The sequence below is a fragment of the Pipistrellus hanaki genome (assembly GCF_964339955.1).
Source record: "Pipistrellus hanaki genome assembly, chromosome: 7".
In the NCBI taxonomy this organism is placed as follows: Eukaryota; Metazoa; Chordata; class Mammalia; order Chiroptera; family Vespertilionidae; genus Pipistrellus; species Pipistrellus hanaki.
Window position 1 is genome coordinate 14,054,538 of NC_140509.1, and position 19,495 is coordinate 14,074,032.

Genomic DNA, 19,495 nt, shown 5'->3' on the forward strand with positions numbered 1-19,495 from the left:
AAAAAGGAATGCATTGGATCAATTTCCTGATAATACCAGTTTTGTTCTAATTGGTAGCAAGGACAGTTGGTATACTGCTTATCACTTATCACATATGTTACTTCTGTATGAGTTAATTTATTCTTATAATAAAACTCTATTTAAAAATAGTTTTTTTTTTTTTTTAACAAAAGGCTTTTCATTTGAATAAATGAATAATGTGTTACTTGTGTTAGAATGACTATATAGTTGCCTAGACAGATGAATGATCAGGACTTGAAATATTTCCACATTATTTAAGAGTTTATACCATTTGAATGCTAATATTCAAATATTAGGAATCCTTTAAAAAGATCATAAAATAGAAAATAATCCCTTTTAGGTTTTTTTATTGCTATTTTATAGGAATGTTTTTTTAAAAGTCTCTAAGGAAACTGATTTTTGGCTTTACTTATTGTACAGAGAGACTTTTAATAGTCATTCTTTAGAAGTATTATGTTAATTTATTTACTTATTGAATCTAATATTTCCATTTTAAGTATTTCAATAATAAGAGAGAAAATAGACCACTTTAGGATTAAGGTGAAATAAATCATAAAGACCTATAGAATTACTCCAACCCAGGTTTGAATTAGGAAATGAGAAGCATCAATTTTTAAACTATGCTCAGTAATTGCTCTTTAGTTTGGATCAGATGTCAAATTATTACCATTGTAAAAACTTGATAAGGGAAATTCAAGCAAGACTGTTTCCGATGAGTAGTTTTAGTTTACTTTCTAGGAACAGGGCCAAGAAGTTGTACTTTTTAACTTAAAATAAAATGATGCATGCTAATGAGATTCTGTCACTGAAAGGTTGTTTGAAATGAAATGAGGCTCAGGGCCTATGGTAGAATCAAAATTAAAGGGGTTATTTCTGCATCAGGGTTAGTTTACTTTCATTAAAAAAGAAAAAGACACATCCTCTCTCACTATTGACTGATTAGGTGTGAAGTGCGTATATGTATGTATTCATTCATTTTTTTCTCTCAGCTATTGGTGCAGGTCCACAGCACCATTAAGCTTCTTTTTTTTTCTAGTAAGAATCAAGAAAGATTCGAACATGATGACATACCTGTATGCTCTGAAGTACATTGCTCTTCTTATGTCATATTACTTTGTTGTTAACTGGAGTAATGAATTTTAGTATCTAAAAGATTAGGCACTATACTTTATTTCACTTTACAGATTCCAGCTAGTGTTTCCATTTATCTTGCTTTTGTATTATGTAGATGCTGCATAACTTTTCTCTGATCAATTTGAGTAGAAACTACGGCAAAGTGATAGTGTACTTTGTAAACCCTCAACATATTTATTTAAGGAACTTCAAAGAGAAACAAAGGGTGTGCACTGTTTTACTGTATTGGCTTTCTGAGTTTTGGCTGGTTTCCCAAATAGCAATTTTTATATTTAAAAAAAAAAAAAGACAGACTTAACTGCTTGCAGACTTTTCACGCATGGAAGATGAAGAAAGCTTCTTTTGATGAAGTGTAATTATGTCCAAACAGAGCTGACCCCCTCCCCCTATATTTCTTATGATCTTAACTGAAGAAAGTAGGATTTTTCCTTTGAAGCAGCCGGGACTTGGTGGAGGATCTGAAATGCTACAGTCTGCTGCCAGAGGCAGGATGGAGAAATTGGTCCAGACTTGTCTTCGAGACTTAGATGGGGAGTCGGGGGAGCGGGTGGAGAGAGAAAGAAAAATTGATTTATCACTAATAATAGATTTTTATATCACTACATTAACATTATATGGAAGGAAACAGTAATATCAAGCTGTAATGAAGAGTGAAATGGGACAGAACATTGATAAGAGATACCACTCTTTGTTAAAAAAAAAAAAAAAAAAAAAAGAAGAAAAAGAAGAAGAAAAAAGGGTCAGTTTTTCGGTGGCAGGAAGCTCTTTAACCTGCCTATGTACCTGTCCTGTTTTCAAATAGACTCTTTCTATCTTCCTCTTTGATTTTCACACTTCTGTATTTCTCTTAAATTCTTAAGTCTGCATCAGTGTGCTGCTACTACTGTTATTTTTTCTCCCAGCTATTTAAAAATTTCTCTTTCCAGTAGCATTTGAAAAATAACACCAAGTTCCCCAAATGATTGTAGTTTTTCTTTTCACGGGTAGAAATAAAAACTCTCAGAAACCGAAAACCAGTGTTGGATTTATCAAGGCGTCACATCACTACTTACTTTGGCTTTATGGGTTATCTCATGACCGCAACTTCTGGAAGTGCTTTGGCATAAAAGTAGAACATCAGTGAAACCTGCATGCAGTTAGGAGTGGCTTATTGTGTTCTCATTGTCTTCTCCCTTTTAGCCTTTATATTTTAAACAGAAGAATGTAAGATGCCTTGGGTCCTTAAGCTTTCTTAGTGTGCTTCCTCAGTTTGGACATCAAGCATGCTGCTTTTAATTATAAGCATTTTAAAAAGCACCTCCGGTACCCAGAGCCTGGGACTCTGTCCATTTAGGCCGCAATTCCAGCTTACAGGCTTAGCCTTCCTGGCTGACTGTGAGCCCCTCAGGTTAGGTTGGAATTGTCTTTTAATGGCAGGTTCCGTGTTTATCTCAGAAAAAAAATAATATGGATGGTACAGTAAGAGCCTGCATTTTAAAGTAGGAGGAGCCTGAATTTTTATCATTTATGGAAAGTGATAAAAAAAATGGGATTTGGAAAACTTTTTTTTTTTTTTTTTTTTTTTTTTTTTTTTTTTTTTTTTTTTTTTTTTACCTTTAAGGAAAGAATAAATACATAAACATTTGACTTAGCAAATGTATTATTATTAATAGGGTAAGGTGAAGAACCAATCACCTGGATGGGTGGTAGTGTCTGGAGCATTACATTCATGTTCGTCCTGAAGGAGCAAAAAGTAGAAAGAACCTCTTTGGTTTTGGTTTTAGTTGTTAAAGTACATCTTGATCCTTAGGATTTGATTTTTGAAGACAGTAGTTATAATCAAATACTCATCACCCCCTCCCCACAACCCACTTCTTTTTAAAAGAGATCTTCATAGAAAACGTGTTCCACGTTGAACATGTAGAAGCTTTATGCTTACAGAGTGAATTCTGTATTTGGCTTTTGTCCCTCCATGAGGTGTTTCTCTGAATTTGGGATAAGCATCGGTGACGTTTAACATCCTATGTAAGTTCCAAAGGTCTCAAATGGAAAGTTCTCAGAACCAGTTTAGATAAAGTCATGGACAGTAGCTCTAGCAGGTTATTTAGAGACATTAAAGACACTTGGGATGTGTGCTAGTACATCGTCCATATATTGAGATTAGCCAGGGATGACAACTACCTTCCAAGAGATGCAGTTCTGACTCACAACCATTGATATAACCCAGGATGGCATCTTTTAAAAAAAATATATTTTATTGATTTTTTACAGAGAAGAAGAGAAAGGGATAGAGAGCTAGAAACATCGATGAGAGAGAAACATCTACCAGCTGCCTCCTGCACACCCCCTACCAGGGATGTGCCCGCAACCAATGTACATGCCCTTGACCAGAATCGAACCTGGGACCTTTCAAGTCCGCAGACCGATGCTCTATCCACTGAGCCAAACCGGTTTCGGCAGGATGGCATCTTTTTATGGTTTCATGTAAATTAACGTTCGTCCTAGGGATTCAGCCTCTTCACTCCTCAGGACAGATCTTCCCATTGTTTTGAGGTCCTGTCCTGGAGCCAATGGCTTTCTATTCAACTTTCTAATCTTGATGTCTGTGGGTTTTGAGTTTTCTGTAACTAGTTTAGACTCCTGGCTGTCTTATTCTTCTGGTTAGTTTTAATGTATATAATAAATCCTGTTCTCTAATGAGATAATTAAACCACTTACATCCATGTAACATCCAGTATATAATAATGAGCTATGATACATTAATGACACTAAGAATAGATGCTTTTATCATCTTGGCCAAGATATGGTGTTAGTAGATTTATATTTACTGTTTATTGGTCTTATAGAGTATTTTGGGACACATGTAGAAATAAATTACCTATTAATTTTTGTTTAATGTGTTCTGGCAATGTTAAAAAGAAGAGCACTCATTTTGGGGTCTGGAAGAACTAGGTTCGGATCCTGACTTTTCCCACTTAGTAGCTGTGTGGGTAAATTACTAAAGCCTCTCTGAGCTTCAGTTTTTTTCCTGTGTGAAATGGAGGTGATAAACGTAACTGAACAGGATCAAATGAGGTCATGTGTATGAACCTGGCACTTCATAGGTTTCTAATCAATATTTGTCTCCCCCTTCCTTGCATTCCTGTGTTTTCTTTCCACTTTCCCCCCTTCTCTTGGGTATAGAAAAGTATAGCTAAAGAGACTTAAAACTATATATATTCTGAGTAACAAATGATGTGTGTCTTAAACATATTTTAGGAACTTATATGGTTTGGGTTGAAAAGAAAACCCATTCACTAGACTTGACAGTCAAAGACCTGTTCCACATTAAGCCTTGTATATAACCTGTTCCATATTAAGCTTTGAAAAGATTGCATTAAACTTTGCATTGATACATATTGTTTCAGATTTGTGTTTTGATTTAATACCCTCAGCTTTCAGTAAAGGGAAAAAAACAGTCTCTGACCGAAAAAAACAAAGCAAGACAAAATGAGCTTTTTAAAGGTCTGTTACCCAGCAGGCTAAATGAGTCCTCTGGCCTGAGATTGCTGAATGTTTTATTGAGTCACTGTTTCACGCCCACCTTTTCCTGTCTTGTAACAGTTTGCAGTTTTGACTATCTGACATGACTAACCGTTGCAAATCTAACTGATTACAACTGTCAGTGAGTCTGTGTAACAGAGCCTGGTATCCTCTGCTGGAGAAAGAAAGAAACCCTAATCTGCTACCAAACTTTTCCCTGTCTTTCCCCCTCCATTCATCACTTGTAGTTCATTAATTAGAAACATTCAGATGTGATATTTCCATGAAGCACACCCTCTGCTAAAAGCAAAACTTCATATTTATATTGGGAGGTGTCCTGTACAGTTAGCAAAAATAAGTCACTGTCAGGGAGTTATTTGAAGATTTAGCAGCAGGATGTACGTTAGGGGAGGGGTGGGCAGGGAGGAGGAGATCTTTGTTCCAGTAATGATGAAATCATCATACCACAGGCACATTAAGGCCGGGACAGGAGACACCAGCTCCTGTTAAAATGATTCCCATAAGAACCTTCCTCTTTCATCTTCTCATTGTAGTACAGTTGAGCAAATGAAATGCTAAAGCCATGTGAAGTAAATAACATAATCAACAGTGATTTACTATTGTTCTCTCAAGGGGTCACGACCTAATCCTAAATAAAGACTTCTAAAATTGTCTGTGCTTGGATGTGTTCCTGATGTGGGAGAAAACTGAAAGGAAGAGAACCTTCTTCAAGTGGACCAGATTTTTGTTTTCATTCATTACAACTATGGCTACTGAGCAAGTTTTTCTCTTTTCTTTTCTCTTTTCTTTCCCCTTTCCTTTCCTTTCCTTTCCTTTCCTTTCCTTTCCTTTCCTTTCCTTTCCTTTTTTTAAATTGGAGCTGCCTTGTATAGTACTGCAACGAAGATGAAGCTCTCAACACTCAATGAGTTTAGTAACTTCCTACAGTGGCCATTGAAGAGATTCTCATTTAGAATAAGGCGTCTTATTTCTCTTTGTTTCATTACCAACTTGGAGATACTTAAATGAAGCTTGGACATCTGTGCTGTTATATTGTCATCAGTATTATCTTTTTATACTCACTATGGATTTTTCTCTTTTCCATCTGCAGGCAAGAGTTTCACCCTGACCATAACTGTCTTCACCAATCCTCCCCAAGTAGCCACCTATCACAGAGCTATTAAAGTTACAGTGGACGGACCCCGGGAACCCAGAAGTAAGTCCTTGCCTTCCCATTGGAAATGGTAATAGAGTGTGCACAGGCCCTAGGAGGAATTTATCCCAAATGAGTTAGTAGTACTCCCATGTAAATAGTTTCTTTGCGAATTGGCTATCTGCACATATTTTTAGTGAGGGACAGTTAGTACAACTTCACAGAGAGTAGAGAAAGAAATTATACTTTTAACCCCTGCCACAAAATTGCTAAGGCCTACATAACTTTGGGAAATGAGTGAATAGTTATTCACTCACTGTAACTGTTTTCTAAGAGATTCTACTCATCCACTGGACCCAATAAGACGGGGCAGATCAGACCCACGAGAGCTGAGGGAGAAAAGAATAAACTGAAAACTCTTGAGCTTAGTCAAAAAGCATTTGCGTATGTTTCCCATGGTCTAAGAATGTGTTTTAACTTTTTACCTCGCCCACTCAATTCCCTTTATATAGAGCGCACTGCTTAATTACAAAGAATTTATTTGCAAACGATAACTTGCTTGATTGTTACAACACTGTTGTTCGGTCATGTTCTAGTAATTGTGATAGATAGTTTCTTTTAACAGAAAGAGTCCAACCAGGTTTAAATCCATCTTGGTTTATTTGTCTGTCTGGACATCCAGAAAGTTTAATGAAACCAGCATCAGTTTAAAGAAGTGCACATAACCCGTTTGGGCTAATATACATTTTCCTCCTACATCTGAATTGAAACTGGTTTGGTTTCCCCCCTTCCCCAAACTGATTTGAACAGACTTGGCATAGCAGCATTGAAATGTATTTAGAGATTAGCGATTATTTGCCATATACAACATGAAAAATTCTGTGCCAATGGAAACATCGCATAGGACTCGCTGCCTTTGATGAGTTGAATACATTGGAGACCTAGCCATTGTGTTCAGAGTTGAATTTGGTTTGTGTGGGGGTACACCTGGCAGAAATATTTGTTATACCACAATACACCTGCCTAGACAGGGAGAGTGGCATAGCCTTTCTTCCCCTAAAACCGAGAGAAAAGGGCTGGCGAATTTTGCCTCGGCCCAAGTGGGAGCATACGGTGTCTTCCGTTCCTCCTGCGGCTGTCTCTTTTCACAAAAGCTGACTGCTTGCCTGAACGAGGGAGGTTTCCTGCCTCAGAAGCCAGTCTTTGAGGTTTTTCCTTTCTCCTTTCATGTGCATGGCTTTCTTCCAGGTTCCCAATGTTGGGTCAGTGCTGGCCCTGTCTGTTCAGTTGGAGAATGTCCTATGAGGTGCTCGCCATATGCTTGTCTCCGGTTGCACTAAGTCTCCATTCACAGGGGCCAGTGGGGACGCAGTACAGGTGAACAGAGCAGAGCAGGGTTGTCTTGCCTGGTTTGGGGCTTTGCCTGACTTTTCTGGACTTGCCATCAATCTGGGGTGAAGCCTTACGATAGATGGAAGACATCTTCTAACATTTGATCTAATTAGCCCCCGAGTTCCTGAAAAGGCAGGGACATCCATTTTCGTAAGGCACAAAGCAGGAGAGGATACTTATCTCTTAAAGATGTTTCCTGCCGATCTCAGCCGCTTTTCTCAGTTCTTGGAAAAACCATTAGGGTGCGTGCGTGTGTGTGTGTGTGTGTGTGTGTGTGTGTGTGTGTGTATCTGTGTGTTCATACACTCAAGACTTGATGCTTAAAAGCTGATGAGTGGGAGAGGAAACGGGGAAGGGTGGGTACTGACACATTCTGAAAGATGTGACAAAAGGTAGCATTGAGAAAGTCACTTCTCTTTCAAGTGAGGATGACATGACTCTGTTCCGAAGAGGCTGTTGGCAGTATGAATTAGCTGATAGGCTCAGTGCCCTGTAAAGGCAAAGAAGCGGGGACTAGGGGTAGCAGGGCTGGATGGTACATGTGTGACTTGAGATCAAGCTGTGGGTACTGCTGAGGGTGTGAGGGGGAAGTAGATATAGATCTTGAGTGGCAGACCACTGCCCTAGATCAGCCTGAGTGACATTTCTCCAGAACCAAAAGTCTCTGTGAAAAGGTGATGTCATTTCTCTGACATCATGAGGTGACTGAGTGTCTGGATATAAGGATGGATCTGGTATTAGTAACATCTTAACCCTACAACCTGGGCCCACTGTGCTGGGTTATTTCCTTCTGCCCTGCTCTTGGCCACCCTGGGCACTAAATGTAATATTGCATGCTTTCCAACATTATTCTTTAATTGTGAGTCTCACGGATGTGGAAAATGCCCAGGATTTTCAACTGTGAGTATAGTAGGATGTTGATGGATTGGCATGTGTACATAATGTTAAATGATAAAAGCTCTAGAACATGGTTTGGCAAACTTTTTCTCTGAAGTGCCAGATAGTAAGTACTTTCAGCTCTGTGGCCATATGATCTCTGCCAGGAGTACTCGCCTCTGCCATTGTAGTGCAAAGGCAGCCTTAGCCAGTACATAAATGAATGCTTGTGGCTGTGTTTCAATTAAACTTTATTTACAAAACCAAGCGATGGGTCAGACTTGGCACACAAGTTGCCGTTTGTCAACACTTGCTTTAGATCAGCAATTTTCAACCAGCGTGCTACAGGAATTTTTAAAATATGCAATATCTGACCTCTTTTCCCTGAGACTATCAAATAAAAAAGTGACAACAGCTAACACAACAATAGCCGTCTGGTGTCAATCAATCAAAATTATTATTATTATTTTTTTTTGGTCAGATTGGTAGAACCATAATCTATTTTTTGGTGTACCACAGAATTTTAGTAATGTGTGCCATGAGATGAGAAAGGTTAAAAACTGCTGCTCCAGATTTCAGAAAGGTTTATTTTATTGACCATTAACAGAGAAGGACTATAGAAAAAAGGTTTTCTTGAGGGGCGGAGAAAAATAAGACAATGCAATTGTTTTAGCCTCCTCTCCATTGTAATTCTTTAAGTAATGGTTGTCATAGAAATGGTGTACATCTGTTTATTACTCTGGTTTGAAGCTGAGGATTCTGTACTATTGATTCCTGTTAAGGAATTTCCCTCTTCCCTCTAACGGTCTGAGTAAATGTTGAAAAGACTCTTTCTGGTAGATCAGCCATCTGAACAAGGACAAGTTCTGGGTTAACTGGCTGGGTCATTATTCAGCAGAGCACAGTGATTAAGGGTGTGGGCTTTGGTGTCCAGCTGTCCGGATTGAAATCCCAGCTCCAGCCGAAACTGGTTTGGCTCAGTGGATAGAGCATCGGTCTACGGACTGAAAGGTCCCAGGTTCAATTCTGGTCAAGGGCATATGTATTTGTTGTGGGCACATCCCTGGAAGGGGGTGTGCAGGAGGCAGCTGGTAGATGTTTCTCTCTCATCGAAGTTTCTAGCTCTCTATCCCTCTCCCTTCCTCTCTGTAAAAAATCAATAAAATATATTTAAAAAAAAGAAATCCCAACTCCACTTACTAGTTGTACGGTGGCAGGCAAGTTACCCAACTCCTCTTTGCCACAGTTTGCTCATCTGTTCAAATGAGAATAATTGTAATAGTATCTTCTTCATCAGCTGCTGTAAAGATGTTGAATGATGTGGTGTATGTGAAATGCACAGGCAGTGACTGTCATGTAGTGGGTGCTCATGAAGTGTTAGCTTTTATTACAGCAATTTCCTTCAGCGTCAGAAGTTTGTTGTGAGTTTTGTTTATCGTATGCTTCCAGGAAATAGATACCATCTAGATTCTGCTCTCCAGTGCATTATTATTTTTTTTTCCCTTGCAGATGGCTTTACTAATTTCTGCTCATTAGTACATGACACTAATGAATATTATAAATTGTGTCTTGAGCAGGTATCCATGCTGCCTGGAGACAGCTGTGCAGAACTGACGATTCTGTTTGCAGCAAGGCAGAGTCCAAGGGAGAATGCTAGGGCCCGAGTGCCCTCTTTGAGGCCCTGGTTATCAACACATCTGCCAAAACTTGCTTTTCACTAAAAAATCAGAACGGTTTTATCCTCCTATGTTTTCTGTCTCTGGCAGCTGAGCCGGCGCTGTCACATCACAAACAACTTCTCTTCTTAATATACACATCTGGCGTTGGCAGTTGGACTCACTTCATAAGAGCACATGATCATCACTCATTACAAGATTAAAAAGTACCCCATGGCATCATTGATGTTTTCTAACTTTGATCTTTTGCAGTTGTGATTCATCTCAGTTATAAAACTTCCCTTTAAAGGAACATAGCCGATGACTTATTAGAACCTTCGTCTTAAGTAGCGTAAACATGAAAACGGTGCACATCTTTACAAAATGCCATTTATTTTCGTTGCCAGCTTATCATTTTAAGACATGACATCATACTTAAGATCCCAAATTTGTAAGTCTTGTGTTTAGGCAGGGCGTTTTGACCTCCTGTTGGCAAGTTAGCTCTGAGGAGCTACTTCCGTCTGTTCACCAGCCGGAGAAGTCCATGGAGCGGCGGCAGCAGTAATGCATTTGGAGGCCTGGCTCTTTCACGCGTCAGTTCCTGTTAGGGTCCTTTGTTCCATGGACGCGCTGGGCTCCAAGGGCAGTCTGATTTAAAGGATTTTTGCAGGAAGGTGAAAGCTTGGTTAGCAGTGTCCTGTTCTATGCTGAGGGAAGAGGACTGATGGTAAAGGCGTTGTTGGCTGTGCAGAGGATGGAGACATAAGCTATCTTACATGGTCAGCATCCTTTTAACTCTTGCCTCTTTTCCAGTTATCTATCCTATATAATAAAGAGGTAATATGCAAATGGACCCTCATACCCTCACAAGATGGCTGCCTACAACGAGGATAGCAGGGGGGTTAGTGAGTGACAACCAAATGACTGAATAAGCAGGCTGTATCGGGGAGGCAGTTAGGGGCAACCAGGCCAGCATTGGGGGGGGGGGGCAGTAAGGGTTGGTCTGGTCGGCAGAGGGGCACAGTTGGGGGTGACCAGGCTGGCAGGGGGAGGGGGTAGTTAAGGGCAACCAGGCAGGCAGGTAGGTGAGCAATTAGGAGTCAGTGGTACCAGATTGTGAAATGGATGTTGTACTAAACCGGCAGTCAAACATCCCCAGATTGGAGAGGGTGCAGGCTGCGCTGAGGGGACCCCTCCCATGTGCATGAATTTTGTGCACCAGGCCTCTAGTTGCTGGATAACACCCATTTCAAGACCAAATGGCTTAAAACAACAATAACCATTTTGTTATTTCTCACGATTCTGTGGGTTGACAGGTTCATCTGGGTGGGCATTCTGCCGTCTCACTTGAGGGTCTCTCGTGTGGCTGCAGTAAGATGGTGGTTGATGGGGACATTCACGATGGCCTCGTCCACATGCCTGGTGCCTTGGTGGGGTGTCTGCAAGGGTAGGCTTGGCTGGCATGATGGACAGTGGGGCCTTTCTCTTTCCACGTAGTCCTAGAGCCTTTTGCTCTCTACATGTGGTCTCCCCATGAGGTACTTCTGGCAATATCTGACTTCCTACATGGCAGCTCAGGGCTCCCTAAGTGCAAGGCCTTCCGAATCCTTCTTAAGGCCCAGAACTGTCACGGAGTTACTTCCTTCAGATGCTAATTAAAGCAAGATACAGGGGCAGCCTAGAGTCCAAGGGAGGAATCCCCACAAAAATATGAATGATGAGGGCAGAGGTTCCTTGAGTCTCCAATAACATCAACTTCTGTAAGTGCTTTGATGGCAAATGTCATCGTTGCAACAGGAGAAATAATTTTTTTGAGGGGCCATTCTCTGAAAGACCTCTTGACTTTTTAATCTGGGGGTCGTTTAAAGTTCTGCAAGGTGACTCCAAGTTCCCATTATAGTAGCTTCATTCTTAATTTGGTAATTATTAGACACATTACCTTGTGGTGCTTGGTATTAGCAGGTCAGCATCAGCATCAATACTCATGTGAGAGGAGAACATTAGACGTCTGAACGTAAGTTATTAGCTTGCCTGGCAATGTGGAAAGCCTGTTGTAGAAGTATTTTAGGAATCCTCAGTGGACAAGTCTGAGGTTTTATACTTTACTAGAGACCCGGTGCACGAAAATTCATGCACTTGGAGGGGGGGGTCCCCTCAGCCCAGCCTGCACCCTCTCGCAGTCCGGGAGCCCTCAGGGGATGCCCAACTGCAGCAGAGGTGGGAGAGGCTCCTGCCATCAAGGCTGCACTTGCCAGCCTTAGCCCGACTTTTGGCTGAGTGGTGCTCCTCCGTGGAAGTGCACTGACCACCAGGGGGCAGCTCCTGCATTGAGCGTCTGCCCCCTGGTGGTCGGTGCATGTCATAGCGACTGGTTGTTGTGATGTTCGGTTGATTTGCATATTAGCCTTTAATTATATAGGATATCATCCAGCTTTGAAAATTCTCACTTGCCAGCATAGCTTCAAACTGGATACCTAATACAGGTGAGTGGGTTTCTAAGAAATTTGTGTCATGCCCCAAGGAAGGAATTCATAGTTACTCTGACAGGGAGACCAAAGCCAGCATCTGTGTCCTTCCTGCTGGGTTCCTACTGCTCATCACTGACCGGCCATGTACAGGGACCTGGAGAAGCCCTCCTTTTCTTTCCCGGTGACCTGGCTTCTTTCCTGCAGGCTGCAGCGCAGGGCTGCAGCTCTACTCGACTTGGCCCAGCGGTGACTTCAGCAGGGCTGACACGTAGGTGAGTGAGCGGTTACCAGGAAGTGCGCGGTGATGTTTGTGTATCTAGGGCAGCCTCCGCACCCAGGTTCACTCAGCTGGTTGGGCTGAAGGCCCTGCAGCCAGGCCGTTCTCTTTTCCTGTTTGCTTCTCCCCACCTGTGCCCAATTCATCAACGTATTTTTATTTTTATGTTTATTTTTAGAGAACATTTTATTCTTCCCTATTCTTGAGGCACTTCTGCCTGCAGACACTTTACCTTGTAAACCGAAGATAGCAGGGTGGTCTGGATGCACACAGCATTGTCTCATTTTCTCCCATGCTGTTCCACCCAGTTCTGAGACTGTGTCCCAGTCCGGTGGAGGGTGGGGAGCATGAGGGCTGTGCCTGCTCTCTTCCTCATTCCAGACAATGTCAGTGGCAGCTCGCTTTCCTCCTGCACTGCTCTGCATCCCAGCTGGGTGAAGGTGAAGCTTCTCATGGTGGCTGGATACCTACCCCATGTCCTTTGTTTGTGCACCCAGGGCAGGTGCGTGCTTAGAGGTTGGTGACATGTAAACGAAGGAAAGAGACCATCTCAAATGGATGGAGGGATAGCAGGAGACTGTTTTTAAGGTTATTTGATACCTCCGGACACAGTTCTTGCATTCACATTCTTGCTGTCTGTGAAGACAATTTGAGAAAAACTTGATAGGCCTTGTACCATACTCCTGATGCTACCGGCCTGAATTTTAGTTCTGAGACTAAAATTGGAAAAACCACTGAAGAAAAAAAAAAAAAGCCTTGGAATAGCTCTGAACTTCTTGACTTGCAGGCTTTACTCTGGTTCCATACTGCCTCTGTGCCCAAGGAACGGACGTGGCGGGTAAATGCTGTATTTTGGTATTTACAGGGCAGCCAATGTAAGCAGCAGCTTTATTGTCATCAATATTAGTTATTTGGTCACTCGTATATAAAACATTGTTGAACATCTTTAACTTAAGAGGCTAATAACAGTTAAAAGAAACACACACACACAAAAACCTGTCCCCTCCCCCCCCCTTTCCCTGCCTTTAAGGAGAATGGAGAAGGGGGTGCGTCAGAACTCCGGTGGAGGTTGTGTCTGGTGGTCGGTGGAATGTGCTCTCGAGAAGAGCAGTTTTTAATCTCTTTCAGTACTTTTGGTTGTTGACTGCCTGTCAGGAGCTGGGAAGATGGCCAAGAAGGAAATGACACATCGAGAGGCATTTTTTTGTGTTGTGCAACAGTCTGGATCTGATGCAAGGATATATGGCCTGTTTATACATTCCTTCGCGAGCAGACTGCATGGCAGTAATTTAATTCAGCAGCACATGGCATGCTGTAGCAAGGAGCTGTGGCCCTCACATCCTTTCATGGCAAATTATCACGGCCGTTAAAACATGCTCGTGGCCCTCCTTCGCACTCTCCCCTGGCTCCCCGGTTCTGAATGTGCTTTCTCATTGTATCGGACTTGTGTTAACAAGGAGCCCTGGCTTTTACAGTGAGAGCTCGCTCTCCCCATGCCTGCGTTCCAGCTGATAGACTTACTCTAAATATAGCTCGGCAGGTTTTCCAGCGGTCCGTGTTCTCCGAAAACACATGTATACTCAATCCAAGCGTGCCAGTAGTGTGTTCCTTGGTGCAGTCAGAAAGCATTCATTCTTAAAACAGCGTTAGGGACTTGAGAGATTTGTTGGTCGGTTTGTTTGTTTACTTATGCATTCATTTGAAAATAGAATTTCCCTCCCAAAAGAGATAGTTTCTGGAAGCTCACTGAACTGCTTTGCTTCTATTTTGTTTGCACTGTAGCATTTTCTTTGAGGACTGACCAGAGGCGAAGAAAATAACAGAGAAAAGGGATTCATCGCATTGCTCTTCTTCTTTGCACTGTTCCTACCCAGCCTACTTATAGGACACGTTAGGATGTCAACTAAAGCGCATCTTTGGTTGTCACGTAAAATCTCAAAAGTTGTATACAAAATAAATGCTCATGCCTTTTGAGGAACTTTTGGAAATTAAGAGAGTGCACAGAAGCCATTTAGACGGAAAATATTAATTTAAGGTCATATGCAACAGTTCACCTAGGAGACTGCGCTTGGGATGTGTGCTGAAGTAGCAAAGGAAGGTCTCCCTGCTCCTCCCCAAATTTCTCTGCTGCTGTGCATGGGTGGCTAAAGTCTATTTGCTAGTAAACCAAAGCACAGCATTACAATTTAGGATAAAGGCTTAAGTCCAAGTACCCCTAGAAAAGCTAACTCAGACTTCAAATCATATGAAGATAAAAATAAGTGACCTAGAATCCTTTAGTGGGGGCAGGTTTGGGGAGATAAAAGGAGAGGGACAGGGAAGTCCTGGGCACCAGAAAGTGAACAGTAAGTCAGGTGTGCAGGCAGGGCTCTTGCCGGCCTTGAGGGCAGCCTTTGCCAACCGCAGGCATCACAGCGTTCCTGCAGGTCTGCCATAGCGGCGTGGGGTCCTGGTGCTTTTCAGAGCTGACGCACTCCTAAGAGCACAGGATATAATTTTAAGTGTCAATTGTTGGTTTTTAATATTTCTGTATTTCCCTCTTTTTGCTAATAGTTTCTTTTTACTGAGTATTTCTTATGCAGCTTTGCTCTAGATTTGGGCCAGCTTTCTTCTCTGCTGGTGTGAAAATTATTTATCGTAATAAAATTAGTCACGCTCTCTGCCCCCCTCTTGGATAATTTAGCATCTTTTAAAGCATCGTCAAACCCTCTCTTCCAATGTTCTGGCCTTATATTTTTATCCTTGTTATTTTTACAGTCCCTGAATTAGGCATCACCACTGTTCAAACTGTATCTTTGCTATTTGTCTATATGCTGATGGATTGATTTGCTCACTGCTCCTTCTTGCACCTCAGTTCTTCCTTCAGGATGCAGTTTTCTGTTTCTTGATGTAGATCCTTCGGTGGTTCTTCAGGAAGAGCCTGTTGGTGGTAGCCTCAGTTTTGGATCCTGCAAGTGTCAGCTCTGTGAAGACTGGCTGCCCACCGGATAGGGGTGGAGGGATTCCCTGCTGCATGTCTGTCTGCTCTGAGTTCCCCAAGACCCACACTGCCGGTCATACCTGCTGACATTTTTCAGGCCATTGTCATCAGGTTCGTTGGAGTCGCATTGAGGGGAATGGAACACAGGACATATTTTTTCATGGGAGATGGATGGAAGGAAATGTCTGCTCACCTTTCACCCTGGGGCGCTCTGAGGAGCCCGGGGCCAGCTGGTGTACAAATGGGAGGGAATGTTCCCCCAAAGGGGGAGAAGGCAAAGAGAGGGATGTCCTCGGAGAAGGAAATGAAACCCCCCCACTTTACCGTTTTGCCTTGGGCAAGACCTAAGTTGCTTTGGAACTTTCTATCCAGATTTGTGTTAAAGAACGCCATCACCACACTTGGTCCTCAAAGGTCCTCTGGCTGTTTGTTGCTCATTGAACCACCAGAGCAGCATTTCTTAGTTGTTGGTATCCGCACATTTTCTGACATTATAGTGGGAGTACAGGACTCCGAAACAAAAGATACTTCTTTTACGTGGTAAGTGAATCCCTGAAGGGAGCAGAGGGAGGAAAATAGATGTGTGGACAAGGTTTGAGAGAGCCGGGAGACCATGGTGAGAGTAGGATTGCATTTGGGCACAGTGGATAGTAACTTCTGAGTTGGCTGTCATTGGAGCTGTGTAGTAAGGGGCTGGCAGGAAGGAGGTCAGCGACACTAAACCCAGCTAGCACACTCTGTCTTCCCTTTGATCCTCAAATTGCACAGGACCCTCCAGGACATGCCTCTTCTCATTCTTCACCTACTCGGCACTAATTTTCATGAGCTACAATTTGGGGGTACAAATGCTACTGTGTATTTTGGTAGTTTAACCTGGCCTGTATGCCTCCTTAGGATTGGCTCTGGAAAAAAACATGGGCCCTTCAAAAACATTATGAAGATACCAAAACGCAGGCTACTGTACCAGAAGTGAGGTGAATTATAGATGTGTAAGAAAGCAAGGTGATTGTAAAGACCAGGTTCCTAATTCTAAAGGTTTGGTTTCTGTTTCACCTACTCACCATTCACTGTATCCTACAAAAACAATTCACAATGTGTTTTGTATCATGAAGCATCACAGTAGCTTAACAGAGAATTCATCTGTATGGGTAGTTTGTATTTTAAGATGGGGGTTCAGTTATGGTGAAAGGAATCGGAGGACTGGAAATTCCTCTCTTGAGACCTCAGGGCTATCTTAGAGATCTTAAACGAATCACTGGACTTGTCTCCAATACAATTGCCTCATTTTGTAAATGGAAATAGACATGAAGACAACTTCAGAGTAGCTGGGAGTAACTCCTAAGGAATGATCATAAAGTACTTGGCACACATGAAGGGCAACTTAAATACCAAATAGTAATTATGTAGCGCCTTTCTGCAAGGAGTTCCAAACACTTAGACATTACCTCACTGATTCTCTTTACATCCCTCTGAGGGATGCATTATGCATTTTACAGCTGGGTAAACTGAGGCATGGGCATTTGAAAACTCATGTCCTCTGTCACTCTGCAAGTCAGCACATGATTCTGGGAGCGAGCAAGGAGCCCAGGTCTCTTTGTGTTCAGTTATTCACTACTCAGACTCCTGATGCTTTGTCAGTAAAGCGTAGAAGCTCCAGGTGTTGGGCCCAGGGTGTTCCTGGTTGATGTTATGAAGTACGGTTACCCAAGAAGCAATTTTTACAATTGGTGATGTACACGTGTTAGGATACATAAACTAGAGGCCTGGTGCATGAATTTGTGCACTGGTGGGGTCTCTCAGCCTGGCCTGTGCCCTCTCACAATCCAGGACCCCTCAGGAGATATTGGATAACAGGTGTTGGCCAGATCCCCACAGGAGGGAGCTTGATCCCTGCAGGCCCAATCCAGATAGGAGGGAACCGGATCCTGTGCGTTGAGCATCTGTCCCCTGGTGGTCAGTGTGCGTCATAGTAATCAATCGACTGGTTGCTTGGTCATTTGGTCACTTAGGCATATATATATATGCACACACACACACACACACACACACACACACACGGTATAAGGCCTCAGACAGAGAAGGCATATACATAGTTTGTGTGTGTGGGTGTTTGTGTGTGTGTGTTTCACCTTCAGTTCATTAAGGTGAAAATTTAACAGAGCTGAAAAACACTGCATTTTATGAGATGAAAATAAGTTGTGTAAGGTAACTGTCCATTGAATTTCACTTTGAATATCAGTGAAATAAAGTTAGTACTTGAACCCAAGTCTACTTTTTAAAAAATCATATAAGTAGAAAATGGAGGCAAGTACATAGCACAAAAATTAGAAAATAAGAATTAATCAGAAGAAGAAACTTAAAAAGTATCCGTAATAGCATCTCCAAAGATGACCACTGCTAATATTTTGATGCATAATCTCCTGAATATTTTCTCTGACAATGCTAGTATTTTTGTGAAGTTAACAGCAGTGAGGAAATAGCATCAGGAAAATGATGGAAAGCTACAAGTGGCCTGATGATGTTGAATCTGAAAGGAGGGAGAATAGCTGGAAAGGAGATCAATTGCTTTATGGAGCAGGAGCAAGAGAGTGGGACTCACAGCATTTTGTGATGGGAGGGCTAGCCTTGCCGGAAGGACTAGGACTACATGGATCAGAAGAACCCCTTCGTCCCACTACTCTACTCCCTCCCCCCAAACACCCTCCTTCTTTATAATAGTTGACAGCCTTTTTAATGACAATTCAAGATATGCTTTAAAATAGGGGTGTCGAACTCAATCAGAGAAGGGGCCAAAATCTAAAATCCAGCCTAAATCGCGGGCCGAATGGTTTACTGAACAGTCATAAACTGACAATGTCATAAACTGACAGCGGAATGCAGTGATGACAGCGCGGTGCGGGCCACATTGCAAGGCCTGGCAGGCTGGATTTGGCCCGCGGGCCTTGTGTTTGACACATGTGCTTTAAAATATAAGTATTTCTGGCAGTGGGGACATTATTTTTGAGTGTGTACTGTTAGCCAGTGCCAGGCTCCAGAGCAGCGCGGCCACGATCCCGCCTTTGAGGAGCCTGCGTTCTGTGGAGAAGACAGACAAGAAACGAGCAAACGAACATTTATCTATAATTGCATCTAATTGCGAATTGTGGTAAGTGCTATAAAGGGCACTGCCGTACTAATAAAGAATAATGGGGCATTAGGGGACAGATAGGAGCCCGTTCCAGTCGGGCAGGGAAAGGCCTGTTCGGGGAGGGAGTGCTAGAGCGGAGGGAAAGCCAGCTAGCTCCACAGAGTGCAGGGCAGAGGATTCAGGCAGAGGGCACACATCTTCTGCAGAGCCCCGAATGCCATCAGTGTCAGAATAAAAACACACAAATAATTTGGATAGAAGAGAGGGCATTAGAAATGCCCAGATGGCTAAGAAAAGGTTGCAGAAAGAGTTGAGTAGAATCACACACCCAGAAGCTGACTGTTGCGCAATTCTAACCAAGGCTGGTGATTGAGGAGCACGGGATTCTTCATGTCCATCCCCACTGGCCCCAAACCTCTCTCATTTGATTTTTACCAAGGTGCCTGAGGTCCTCTTTGGAGTCAAGGTTTTGAGGACAAGGCCTTCATTGTTGTCTGCAAAGGATAAAGTGTTTTTTTTTTTTTTAGGCATTGGTGGCTCACAACTTGGTTTAAAAAAGTGGACCAGGTCAGGTTAGCTAGGTACTCATTGTATAACAGATAGTTTAGGGCTGTGGTCAGCAAACTGCAGCTCGCGAGCCACATGTGGCTCTTTGGCCTCTTGAATGTGGCTCTTCCACAAAATACCATGGCCTGGGCAAATCTATTTTGAAGAAGTGGTGTTAGAAGAAGTTTAAGTTAAAAAAAATTTGGCTCTTGAAAGAAATTTCAGTCGTTGTACTGTTGATATTTGGTTCTGTTGACTAATGAGTTTGCCGATCACTGGTTTAGGGAAAGTGGGTCTGGAAAGACCTTGAAGGGTTCTGGTGAGGAAGACCTCGGGGCGTAGGTGGAGGGGGAATAGCTCCTCTG

At 42.4% G+C, this 19,495-nt stretch overlaps 1 protein-coding gene across 3 annotated transcripts in view; it reads left to right on the forward strand.

The window, feature by feature from the left end:
* The window catches only part of RUNX2 (RUNX family transcription factor 2), a 222,534-nt gene that overhangs the window by 104,567 nt on the left and 98,472 nt on the right, over positions 1-19,495 (forward strand). For all 3 annotated transcript variants that reach the window (XM_084889810.1, XM_084889811.1, XM_084889812.1), the window contains one exon: positions 5,768-5,872. In XM_084889810.1, coding sequence (XP_084745936.1) covers positions 5,768-5,872 — 105 coding nt within the window. The remainder of the gene's footprint in view (positions 1-5,767; positions 5,873-19,495) is intronic.